The sequence below is a fragment of the Pan troglodytes genome, chromosome 19 (assembly GCF_028858775.2).
Source record: "Pan troglodytes isolate AG18354 chromosome 19, NHGRI_mPanTro3-v2.0_pri, whole genome shotgun sequence".
Classification (NCBI taxonomy): Eukaryota; Metazoa; Chordata; class Mammalia; order Primates; family Hominidae; genus Pan; species Pan troglodytes.
Window position 1 is genome coordinate 16087039 of NC_072417.2, and position 13497 is coordinate 16100535.

Consider the following 13497-nt stretch of genomic DNA (forward strand, 5'->3'; position numbering starts at 1 on the left):
CAGCTTGGATGACAGTGTGATACTTTGTCTCAAAAAAAAAAAAAAGTGGACAAAGGACACCAATAGACTCTTCAAAAGAAGACATACACATGGCCAACAGCATATGAAAAAATGCTCAACATCACTTATTATTAGAAAAATGCAAATTGGGGTGGTTCCAAGATGGCCGAATAGGAACAGCTCCGGTCTACAACTCCCAGGGTGAGCAACGCAGAAGACAGGTGATTTCTGTATTTCCAACTGAGGTACCGGGTTCATCTCACTGGGGCTTGTCAGACAGTGGGTGCAGGACAGTGGGTGCAGCCCACCGAGCATAAGCCAAAGCAGGGCGAGGCATTGCCTCACCTGGGAAGTGCAAGGGGTCAGGGAATTCCCTTTCCTAGCCAAGGGAAGCTGTGTCAGATGGCACCTGGAAAATTGGGTCACTCCTACCCTAATACTGTGCTTTTCCAACGGTCTTTGCAAACGGCACACCAGGAGATTATATCCCGTGCCTGGCTCAGAGGGTCCCATACCCATGGAGCCTCACTTATTGCTAGCCAGCAGTCTGAGATTGAACAGCAAGGCGGCAGTGAGGCGGGGGGAGGGGTGCCCACCATTGCTGAGGCTTGAGTAGGTAAACAAAGCAGCTGGGAAGCTTGAACTGGGTGGAGCCCACCGCAGCTCAAGGAGGCCTGCCTGCCTCTGTAGACTCCACCTCTGGGGGCAGGGCATAGCCAAACAAAAGGCAGCAGAAACCTCTGCAGACTTAAATGTCCCTGTTTGACAGCTTTGAAGAGAGCAGTGGTTCTCCCAGCATGGAGTTTGAGATCTGAGAACAGACAGACTGCCTCCTCAGGTGGGTCCCTGACCCCCGAGTAGCCTAACTGGGAAGCACCCCCAAGTAGGGGCAGACTGACACCTCACACAGCCGTCTACCTCTCTGAGACGAAGCTTCCAGAGGAAGGATCAGGCAGCAACATTTGCTGTTTAGCAATATTCGCTGTTCTGCATCCTCTGCTGCTGATACCCAGGCAAACAAGGTCTGGAGTGGACCTCCAGCAAACTCCAACAGACCTGCAGCTGAGGGTCCTGACTGTTAGAAGGAAAACTAACAAACAGAAAGGACATCCACACCAAAACCCCATCTTTATGTCAAAGACCAAAGGTAGATAAAACCACAAAGATGGGGAAAAAACTGACCAGAAAAGCTGAAAATTCTAAAAATCAGAGCGCCTCTCCCCCTCCAAAGGAACATAGCTCCTCACCAGCAATGGAACAAAGCTGGACGGAGAATGACTTTGATGAGTTGAGAGAAGAAGGCTTCAGAAGATCAAACTTCTCCGAGCTAAAGGAGGAAGTTTGAATCCATCACAAAGAAGCTAAAAACCTTGAAAAAAGATTAGACAAATGGCTAACTAAAATAACCAGTGTAGAGAAGTCCTTAAATGACCTGATGGAGCTGAAAACCATGGCACGAGAACTATGTGAAGAATGCACAAGCTTCAGTAGCCAATTCGATCAACTGGAAGAAAGGGTATCAGTGATTGAAGACCAAATGAATGAAATGAAGGAAGAAGAGAAGTTTAGAGAAAGAAGAGTAAAAAGAAACGAACAAAGCCTCCAAGAAATATGGGACTATGTGAAACGACCAAATCTACATCTGATTGGTGTATCTGAAAGTGACGGGGAGAATGGAACCAAGTTGGAAAACACTCTGCAGGATATTATCCAGGAGAACTTCCCCAACCTAGCAAGGCAGTCCAACATTCAAATTCAGGAGCTACAGAGAACACCACAAAGATACTCCTTAAGAAGAGCAACTCCAAGACACATAATTGTCAGATTCACCAAAGCTGAAATGAAGGAAAAAATGTTAAGGGCAGCCAGAGAGAAAGGTCGGGTTACCCACAAAGGGAAGCCCATCAGACTAACAGTGGATCTCTCGGCAGAAACTCTACAAGCCAGAAGAGAGTGGGGGCCAATATTCAACATTCTTTTTTTTTTGAGATGGAGTCTCGCTCTGTCACCCAGGCTGGAGTGCAGTGGCATAACCTCGGCTCACTGCAAGCTCCGCCTCCCAGGTTCATGCCATTCTCCTGCCTTAGCCTCCTGAGCAGCTGGGACTATAGGTGCCCGCCACCACGCCCGGCTAATTTTTTTTGTATTTTCTAGTAGAGATGGGGTTTCACCATGTTAGCCAGGATGGTCTCGATCTCCTGACCTCATGGTCTGCCCATCTCGGCCTCCCAAAATGCTGGGATTACAGGCGTGAGCCACCACGCCTGGCAATATTCAACTTTCTTAAAGAAAAGAATTTTCAACCCAGAATTTCATATCCAGCCAAACTAAGCTTCATAAGTGAAGGAGAAATAAAATCCTTTACAGACAAGCAAATGCTGAGAGATTTTGTCACCACCAGGCCTGCCCTAAAAGAGCTCCTGAAGGAAGCACTAAACATGGAAAGGAACAACCGGTATCAGCCACTGCAAAAACATGCCAAACTGTAAAGACCACCAATGCTAGGAAGAAACTGCATCAACTCATGAGCAAAATAACCAGCTAACATCATAATGACAGGATCAAATTCACACATAACAATATTAACCTTAAATGTAAATGGGCTACATGCTCCAATTAAAAGACACAGACAGGGAAATGGGATAAAGAGTCAAGATCCATCAGTGTGCTGTATTCAGGAAACCCATCTCACGTGCAGAGACACACATAGGCTCAAAGTAAAGGGATGCAGGAAGATCTACCAAGCAAATGGGAAACAAAAAAAGGCAGGGGTTGCAATCCTAGTCTCAGATAAAACAGACTTTAAACCAACAAAGACTAAAAGAGACAAAGAAGGCCATTACATAATGGTAAAGGGATCAATTCAACAAGAAGAGCTAACTATCCTAAATATATATGCACCCAATACAGGATCACCCAGATTCATAAAGCAAGACCTTAGAGACCTACAAAGAGACTTAAGACTCCCACACAATAATAATGGGAGACTTTAACACCCCCCTGTCAACATTAGACAGATCAACGAGACAGAAAGTTAAAAAGGATATCCAGGAATTGAACTCAGCTCTGCACCAAGGGACCTAATAGACATCTACAGAACTCTCCACCCCAAATCAGCAGAATATATATTCTTCTCAGCACACATTGCGCTTATTCCAAAATTGACCACATAGTTGGAAGTAAAGCACTCCTCAGCAAATGTAAAAGGACAGAAATTATAACAAACTGTCTCTCAGACCATTCAGTGCAATCAAACTAGAACTCAGGATTAAGAAACTCACTCAAAACCGCTCAACTACATGGAAACTGAACAACCTGCTCCTGAATGACTACTGGGTACATAACGAAATGAAGGCAGAAATAAAGATGTTCTTTGAAACCAATGAGAACAAAGACACAACATACCAGAATCTCTGGGACACATTTAAAGCTGTGTGTAGAGGGAAATTTATAGCACTAAATGCCCACAAGAGAGAGCAGGAAAGATCTAAAATTGACACCCTAACATCACAATAGAAAGAACTAGAGAAGCAAGAGCAAACACATTCAAAAGCTAGCAGAAGGCAAGAAATAACTAAGATCAGAGCAGAACTGAAGGAGACAGAGACACAAAAAACCTTTCAAAAAATCAATGAATCCAGGAGCTGGTTTTTTGAAAAGATCAACAAAATTGATAGACTGCTAGCAAGATGAATAAAGAAGAAAAGAGAGAAGAATCAAATAGATGCAATAAGAAATGATAAAGGGGATATCACCACCGATCCTACAGAAATACAAACTACCATCAGAGAATACTATAAACACCTCTACACAAATAAACTAGAAAATCTAGAAGAAATGGATACATTCCTGGACACATACACCCTTCCAAGACTAAACCAGGAAGAAGTTGAATCCCTGAATAGACCAATAACAGGCTCTGAAATTGAGGCAATAATTAATAGCCTACCAATCCAGACGGATTCACAGCCAAATTCTACCAGACGTACAAGGAGGAGCTGGTACCATTCCTTCTGAAAGTATTCCAATCAATAGGAAAAGAAGGAATCCTCCCTAACTCATTTTACGAGGCAAGCATCATCCTGATACCAAAGCCTGGCAGAGACACAACAAAAAAAAAAAAAAGGAATTTTAGACCAATATCCCTGATGAACATTGATGCAAAAATCCTCAATAAAATACTGGCAAACCGAATCCAGCAGCACATCAAAAAGCTTATCCAGCATGATCAAGTGGGCTTCATCCCTGGGATGCTAAGGCTGGTTCAACATACGCAAATCAATAAATGCAATCCAGCATATAAACATAACCAAAGGCAAAAACCACATGATTATCTCAATAGATGCAGAAAAGGCCTTTGACAAAATTCAACAGCCCTACATGCTAAAAACCCTCAATAAATTAGGTATTGATGGGATGTATCTCAAAATAATAAGAGCTATTTATGGCAAACTGACAGCCAATATCATACTGAATGGGCAAAAACTGGAAGCATTCCCTTTGAAAACTGGCACAAGATGGGGATGCCCTCTCTCACCACTCCTATTCAACATAGTGTTGGAAGTTCTGGCCAGGGCAATCAGGCAGGAGAAAGAAATAAAGCATATTCAATTAGGAAAAGAGGAAGTCAAATTGTCCCTGTTTGCAGATGACATGATTGAATATTTAGAAAACCCCATCGTCTCAGCCCAAAATCTCCTTAAGCTGATAAGCAACTTCAGCGAAGTCTCAGGATACAAAATCAATGTGCAAAAGTCACAAGCATTCTTACACACCAATAACAGACAAACAGAGAGCCAAATCTTGAGTGAACTCGCATTCACAATTGCTTCAAAGAGAATAAAATACCTAGCAATCCAACTTACAAAGGATGTGAAGGACCTCTTCAAGGAGAACTACAAACCACTGCTCAATGAAATAAAAGAGGACACAAACAAATGGAAGAACATTCCATGCTCATGGATAGGAAGAATCAATATCATGAAAATGGCCATACTGCCCAAGGTAATTTATAGATTTAATGCCATCCCCATCAAGCTACCAATGACTTTCTTCACAGAATTGGAAAAAACTACTTAAAAGTTCATATGGAACCAAAAAAGAGCCCACACTGCCAAGACAATCCTAAGCCAAAAGAACAAAGCTGGAGGCATCACGCTATCTGACTTCAAACTATACTACAAGGCTACAGTAACCAAAACAGCATGGTACTGGTACCAAAACAGAGATATAGACCAATGGAACAGAACAGAGCCCTCAGAAATAATACCACACATCTACAACCATCTGATCTTTGACAAACCTGACAAAAACAAGAAATGGGTAAAGGATTCCCTATTTAATAAATGGTGCTGGGAAAACTGGTTAGCCATATGTAGAAAGCTGAAACTGGATCCCTTCCTTACACCTTATACAAAAATTAATTCAAGATGGATTAAAGACTTAAATGTCAGACCTAAAACCATAAAAACCCTAGAAGAAAACCTAGGCAATACCATTCAGGACATAGGCATGGGCAAGGACTTCATGTCTAAAACATTCAAAGCAATGGCAACAAAAGCCAAAATTGACATATGAGATCTAATTAAACTAAAGAGCTTCTGCACAGCAAAAGAAACTACCATCAGAGTGAACAGGCAACCTACAGAATGGGACAAAATTTTTGCAATCTACTCATCTAACAAAGGGCTAATATCCAGAATCTACAAAGAACTCAACAAATTTACAAGAAAAAAACAAACAACTCCATTAAAAAGTGGGTGAAGGATATGAACAGACACTTTTCAAAAGAAGACATTTATGCAGCCAACAGACATATGAAAAAATGCTCATCATCACTGGCCATTAGAGAAATGCAAATCAAAACCACAATGGGATACCATCTCATACAAGTTAGAATGGTGAATATTAAAAAGTCAGGAAACAACAGGTGCTGGAGAGGATGTGGAGAAATAGGAACACTTTTACACTGTTGGTGGGACTGTAAACTGGTTCAACCATTGTGGAAGACAGTGTGGCAATTCCTCAAGGATCTAGAACTAGAAATACCATTTGACCCAGCCATCCCATTACTGGGTATATACCCAAAGGATTATAAATCATGCTGCTATAAAGACACATGCACACGTATGTTTATTGTGGCACTATTTACAATAGCAAAGACTTGGAACCAACCCAAATGTCCATCAATGATAGACTGGATTAAGAAAAAGTGGCACATATACACCATGGAATACTATGCAGCCATAAAAAAGGATGAGTTCATGTCCTTTGTAGGGAAATGGATGAAGCTGGAAACCATCATTCTCAGCAAACTATCGCAGGGACAAACAACCAAACACCGCATGTTCTCACTCATAGGTGGGAAATGAACAATGAGAACACTTGGACACAGGAAGGGGAACATCACACACCGGGGCCTGTCGTGGGGTTGGGGGAGGGGGGAGAGATAGCATTAGGAGATATACCTAATGTAAATGATGAGTTAATGGGTGCAGCACACCAGCATGGCACATGCATACACATGTAACAAACCTGCATGTTGTGCACATGTACCCTAGAACTTAAAGTATTAAAAAAAAAAAAATAAGATCACCCTCCCTGATGTGGGTGGCTCTCATTCCATCAGTTGAAGGCCAGAATAGAATAAAAAAAGAGACCTTCTCTGGAAAAAAAAAAAAAAAAAAAAGAAAGAAAAATGTAAATCAAACCCATAATGAGGTACTATTCTACACCAGTCAGAATGGCTATAATTTAAAAGTCAAAAAATAACAGATATTGGTGAGATTGCAGAGAAACAGGAACACTTATACACTGCTGGTAAGAATGTAAATTAGTTCAGCCACTGTGGAAAGCAATTTCGCGATTTGCCAAAGAACTCTGAACTATCATTCAATCTAGCAATCCCATTATTGGGTATATACCCAAAGGAATGTAGATCATTCTACCATAAAGATGCATGTACATGTATGTTTATTGCAGCACTAGTCACAATAGCACCAGTATGGAATCAACCATACTGCTAAAGAAAATGTGGGACATTTACACATGGAATACTACACAGCCATAAAAATGAATGAGGTCATGCCTTTGCAGCAACTTGGATGGAGTTGGAGAGCATTATAAGTGAACTAACACAGGAACAGACAATGAAATACCGCATGTTCTCATTCATAAGTTAGAGGTAAACATTGCGTACACATGGACACATAAAAGGAACAATAGACACTGGGACCTTTTGAGAGTGAAGAGTGGGAGAAGGGTAAGGATTAAAAAACTACCGGGCCGGGCGCGGTGGCTCACACCTGTAATCCTAGCACTTTGGGTGGCTGAGGTGGGTGGATCACCTCGGATCAGGAGTTCGAGACCAGCCTGACTAACATAGTGAAACCCCATCTCTACTAAAAATACAAAAAATTAGCAGGGCTTCGTGGCGGGCACCTGTAGTCCCAGCGACTCGGGAGGCTGAGGCAGGAGAATGGCGTGAACCTGGGAGGCAGAGCTTGCAGTGAGTGGAGATCACGCCACTGCACTCCAGCCTGGGTGACCGAGCAAGACTCTGTCTCAAAACAAAACAAAACAAAAAACAACAAACAAAAAACAAAAACAAAAACAAACAAAAAACCCAACCTAACAGGTACCATGCTTATTACCTGGGTGACAAGATAATCTGTACACCAAACACTTGTGACACATAACTTACCTATATAACAAACCTGCACATGTGTTTCTGAAACTAAAATAAAAGTTTGTTGTTGTTTTTTTTTTTAAGTTCCCTATTTGAAGAATTCCCTTAGAATTAAAATCAGGGAAAAATGTTATTTCCCTTGCATTGGTCTTTTCTATTGAGTAACAGGTATTGTGTAACCCATTATATTTCCCCTTTTGCCAGTGTGGCTAGAATGCCCACAATTGATGGAAACTTTATTTATAGCAATGAGTTAGTCTTTGTGGTTTTCATACTTGTTTTTTTCACTTTTAAAGTTACTGCATTTTTATGCTTCTATAGATGGCTCTGATATGTCTTTATATTCTTCCTATCTTCCTTCTTTTCTGTTTTTCAGTTTTAATTGTCTTTATTGTTTGGATTTTTTAATTCACAAAATAATTCTGAGAAAAAGTTATCTTTGTGATTCTCAAATATAGAAAGAAACAACTTAAAGTATTAGAATCTTCCTTTCTTGACTTTCTGTTTTCCTTAGTTTAACTCGAATGTTGATCTTTCCTTATATACCCTATCAAGATTTTTAAAATATGAGTTTATTTATTTTTTATTTTAGACTCGCGCGGTATATGTGCAGGTTTGTTACATGGCTTCTTTTTTTGAATGGCAAGTGGTGTGAGTAATTAAGTAAACTGATATACTTTGAGCCTAGGCCATATACGACCACAAAATCTACAAGTTCACTCCTTGCTGGGTGCAGAAGAAATCCTTTTAACTTAAAACCTCTCAGATTTCAAAGGAGGCATCCTCCGGCATTGAGAGGCAGCATGGTTCAGTGGTTAAGGAACCTGTGGCATCAGGAGCCTCTGTACCTGTGGCTTTAGTATGACTGTCCTCATTGCCCAGATGAGGGCACTCCCTGTGTAAGAGTTAAAAGTGTGGATTGCTGCGTGAGAGAGAGTGAAGGCTGAATTCCATCTTTGCTAGTACTAACTGTGAGACTATCTTTTTAATCCTTGGTTTTCTCATCTCCAGGGTATGATAATAGCAATATTTATCTCACGGAGTGGTTGTAGAATTTAAGTCCAATGTACACGTAAAGCCCTGGACATGGTCTAACCCAGAGAGTGTCCAGTGAGCACTGATGGGCATGGGACTAGCTGTAGGCCACTTGTGGGGTGAGGAGCTCAGTGGAAATTGAACCCAGCTCTCCTGACCCCAGGCCAGTGCCCTGTCCAGTAAACCAGGTGATGTGTAACCCCATCCAGGCTCCCCTCTCCTTGCCCTGTTGTCCCCCAGATGTGCTGGGTAACACATCTGTATTTTAATGTCCAGGTGCCTCCCGGGAACAGTGCCTTGGACCAGTGGAGAGGCTCCAAGGGTGGGATTTCCTGAGGGAAATTTCAGATGTTTTCCAGAACCTCTGCTTAGCCTGCCAACCTGGTCCCCAGGGGACTCTTTGTCCATACATTTGCCTCTCCCACCTCACCACCCCGCCAGGAGCTCAGTAGGGTCTCACCTGTGTAGTAAATTCCTGACGTTTCATCCAGAGGCCATTGGGTCCCAGGAGCCTCCTGCTCTCTGGGTGCTAGGCTGGGCTGAGGTGGGGATCCCCAGCTCCCCAGCACTGCTGTGGATGTGGGGGCATTGGGTGACTCCTGGCTTGGAGACTCATGGTCTGGGGAGCTTGGAAGAGCTTGGTAGAGGAGTGAGGCAGAGATTTCTGGGGGGAATGAAAAGAAAAATAACCATTTACTGAACATTTATTTTCTTTTAGGTGCATATATTTTAAACTCTCACAACAGTCCTGAGAGATGGGTCTTAATAATATTATTTTGAAAACCATGTTGAAGTAGAGGGACAATTTTATTCTCTTAGTAGTGAAGAGAGAAGTCATGTGAGGGAGCTGGCCTGGGCTGAGGACTAAGCCTAGCCTCTTCTTGGGGTCTGTCTGGAAAACAGAGTCCTCCTTGGAACTTCTGGACCACCCTGACCCTAAGGATCTTCAGAGCCCATCAATATTATGAGCTGAGTTCTCGGGCAAGGACCATGTCACGAGTTGGGCACCCAGTTGGGGAAGACTCATTGCCTGACCCACATGGGTCTCAGCTTCCCCATCTGCCACACGGGGAGGGATGCAATCTCAGCACCGGAAGGTCCCTGAAAGATCAATTTCAGGCCTACCTCTCACAGCCCATCCTGGCTCCCCTATCCTTCCTCTGCTGTCCCCCATGTCAGGTCCCCATGCACAGACATGATCCTCTGGGTGGGGCCCACCAGCTGATTCACAGCTCCACCCAGGGCTGTCAGCCTGACTCAGCACACCTCACCTCTCCAGCGGCGTCCAGATGTGTCAGGCAGCTGTCTCAAAACCCTTCTCTCTGAGCCCTGGGTGCACCCCGCCGGCAATTCATGGATCCAGGGCATTAGCACTGCGGTGGAGGTGGGTTGGCTGGGAGACCCCAGGTGGGGTTCACTTGGGCTGTAGGGGAATGAGGGAGAGTGGCCTACAGGAAAGAGACAAAGAGGTTGGAGACACATCAGAGGGGCAGGGGCAGGTGCCAGGGAACTGAGCTGGTCTCCTCTCTCAACCAAGAGAGGTCAGGATACACCAGTGAACCCGCTGCAGCCCTCTACAACTTCCTCTAGAGGCTTGTCTGAAGAATGATGTTCTTATAGATACTGCTAGGCAAAAAATCCTGATCTAGGATCAGGAAATTTGCATATCTGTCTTGGTCCTATCTCCCTGTGTAAATCACTACTCCTACTGAGCCTCAGCTGTGCTTTATTGGGCCAACGGCATCTGCAACCCAGGGTGGCTAATAGTAATAATAACAGCAGCAGCAGCAGCAGCAACAACAGCAATGGGAGATCTTATTTATTGAGCACTTACTGTATATCAGACTCTGTGCTAAATGTTTAACCTGGATGATCTCTTTTAACCCTCACACAGCCCAGGGAGGCGGGCTCTCACTCTCCCATTTTGCAGACAGAGAAATAGGCAGAGAGCAGTGAAGTGATTGGCCCAGGGTGATAGTGCCAGGACTGGTGATAGTGCCTGACTCCCAAGTCCGTGCTCATAACTACAATGCCAGGCGAGTACCGGGAATGCACTTGAATAGAAGAGGGTGTGGGGCTCTGAGGTGCAGCAGGGGCCCCCCAGCAAGCCTCCTGGCTCCAGCGTAGTCTGGGGCCTGGATCCCCCTTTGAGAGGGCAGTTCCGTGTCACTGCTCAGAGGAAGGCCTGGCAGGGAGGGCTCAGTGGTGGGGTCCCAAGAGGGCAGGGCAGGCGTGAGGGCCAGGGGATGTCCCGCGGGCAGTGGGGTCCTCTGTCCACTCACCTGCCCCTTCCTGGGCTTGGGTGCACAGTGACCTCAGCCCCATCTGCTCCCAGGTATGGAGGGCTAGGTCCCAGGCCCGCTGCTCCCCATACTGAGCCACCAGGTACGAGGCCACCTCCATGCCACTCGTCTTCTCTGGCTGAGCGGGTGTCTCACCCGAAGAGCTCCTGGAGTGCGCTTTATTGGCGAGCAGAAGCTGGAACTCCTTCAGCTCCTCCTTCTTCAGGAACTCCAAGTAACAGGCCAGGCGGCCCCAGGCTCCGCCAGCCATCTCTGTCCCGGAGTTAAGGGGGTGTCTGGGGGATGTTCCCAGGTGGTGAGGGTATCAGGCAGGCAGAGAACAGTGCTGTCCTTTGCCTTGGCTCTTACCGTCTCTTATTCAGCATTCAGAACCCAGTTTTATAAATCCCAGGGCACCTACAGATAGACGCCGATAGAGGGGGAGTGGTAGGAAAAGCCAGGGGAGGGAGGAGCCCAGAGGGGCCTGCGAGACACTGGAAGAAGTCAGCTGATAGGGAGGTCCTGGGATGGGGTCCAGGGCCAGGCAGGGAGGGTGAGGGTGAGGGGAGATGTGGTGACGGGAGATGGGGTGTGGGCAACGCTCACTGTTCTGTGTTCCTCAGATTCTTCCCTCTCCTGGGTCCTGGACTCCTGAGATCAACCCTTGAGCTGCAAGGCTGAGAAGAGGTGGGGTGGGAGGAGCCGCAGAGCATGGAATGGGCTTTCAGAACCCAGAGCGGAGCCCAGGGCTGCTGGCTCCCAGGTTTCTTCAGACCTCTCCAGGCCCTGGGGCACCAGCCAGCAAGAACAGCGCCTAGTCAACAAGAGCAGGAAGGAAACGTCACCCAGAGGAAACCCACAAGGGGCGTGGCCAGGGGGTAGGATCAAACCAGGCCTGGGTAGGCCAGACTGAGAGTCACAGATTCAGATGGGCCACATGGCATCTATAGGCGGACCAAGAGCACAGGCCCAGACCAGCTGATGCTGCAGCAGGTACAGGCCCATACTGAACACGGTGTGTGCACCTCCACATGGGCACTCCGCCAGACCATCATCTAGAGCCTGTCTGCAGAGCCAGGATGCAGACTCTCCAAGCAGTTGTGTCTGCAGCCCAGGCCCAGCCTCTCAGGATGGGTGGGGCCCCCTGTGTCTGCCCGGGCAGCTCCTTATTGGGAAACATCAGAACTGGGCCAGGGAGCATTTTTCCCAGCCTCTCATGGTTTTGGGAGCTTCTTGAGTTGCACTGCATGTCCTGCCATGCTACCAGGGGCACTAAAGCATGTGTCCCAGGCCCAGGGGGCTGTTTGCCTTCTGGGCAGCCCAGCACTTAGCTGGTGAACATTTCCACCTGAAAGCAGAACAGCCCCTTCCTCATTCCTGCAAGCAGGCCTCGGGGAGCCAGGTGCAGACTTCCTCTTTCGTGGAATCTGCAAGATGCCAATGACTTCAGGTTGAGGAATGACATTACCTACTCATTTGCTGATGTAACACACCACCGGGAATTTCTGGAGATGCTTTGGTTTCACTTGGACTGGCAGAGCCCAGGCTTCAACCCACGGCTTGCTTGGACAAGGACTCCTTATGTGCCTGATTTATTTCTTTGAGCCTCAGTTTGCCCATCTATTAAATGGGACATCATAGGTTTACCAAGAGGCTTCAATTCAGCAAAAGGTCTTAGAGTCTCTCTCTCTTGCCCAGGCTGGAGTGCAGTGGCAAGATCTCGGCTCACTGCAAGCTCCCTCCACCTCCTGGGTTCCAGCGATTCTCCTGCCTCAGCCCAGCTTCCTGGGCAGTTGGGATTACAGTCACTCACCACCACGCCTGGCTAATTTTTTTGTATTTTTAGTAGAGATGGGGTTTCACCATGTTAGCCAGGCTGATCCGAGGTGATCTGCCCACTTCGGCCTCCCGAAATGTTGGGATTATAGGTGTGAGCCTCCGTGCCTGGCCTAAATAAATTTTATAAATGTTAGTTTTAAAAAATGGCTAATAAGCACATTGTAGGACATTCTAATATCAGATTGATCAGAAGTGGAAAAGTGCTGTGCTAAAAGTGGGATGATCGGGAGGCTCTGAGCACTCCATGAAGGACCGTGAGACTCCATGTAGCGGGAGGAATGGCCTGGAGGAGGGCTGTGTGGGCTTTTTTTCCTCCTCACACCAGCCAGTTCTGGCACCAACTCTCTAGACACCAACTGGTGTCCTACAGTGCAATTCTGACACTGACTGCCTGGAGTCGGCATCAAACCCCACAGGTTTAGGGTTTCAGTGAAGAGCTGGCCTCATATCAGATGCCAGTTGCAAATGGGGCGCCCAGACCACTGGCATCTCTGTCTGACTTGGTGACAAATTCAAGGGTTCCCACAGTCCCCGGCAGGTTCAATAATTTGCTGAAATGACTCACAGGACTGAGAAAAGCACTTTATTTATTATTATCGGTTCATGATGGAGGATACGACTCAGGAATAGCCCAACGGAAGAGATGCCGAGGTC

The 13497-nt window shown here is 45.9% G+C and overlaps 1 protein-coding gene across 35 annotated transcripts in view; it reads right to left on the reverse strand.

The window, feature by feature from the left end:
- NLRP1 (NLR family pyrin domain containing 1) overlaps nt 1–13497 on the reverse strand; it is a 118155-nt gene that overhangs the window by 71351 nt on the left and 33307 nt on the right. For 20 of the 35 annotated variants that reach the window (XR_008540480.2, XR_008540481.2, XR_010152781.1 and 17 more), the window contains exons 1-3: nt 11005–11847; nt 9994–10170; nt 9183–9386 (exon numbers count right to left, since the gene is read on the reverse strand). Coding sequence is in view for 24 of the 35 variants with exons in the window: in XM_063798246.1 (XP_063654316.1) it covers nt 9183–9386; nt 9994–10170; nt 11005–11275 (652 nt within the window). In the remaining 11 variants the exon portion in view is untranslated. Of the gene's footprint in view, nt 1–9182; nt 9387–9993; nt 10171–11004; nt 11863–13497 lie in introns of those variants that run through there. The other 15 variants (XR_010152774.1, XR_010152782.1, XR_010152777.1 and 12 more) reach the window with 3 other exon arrangements.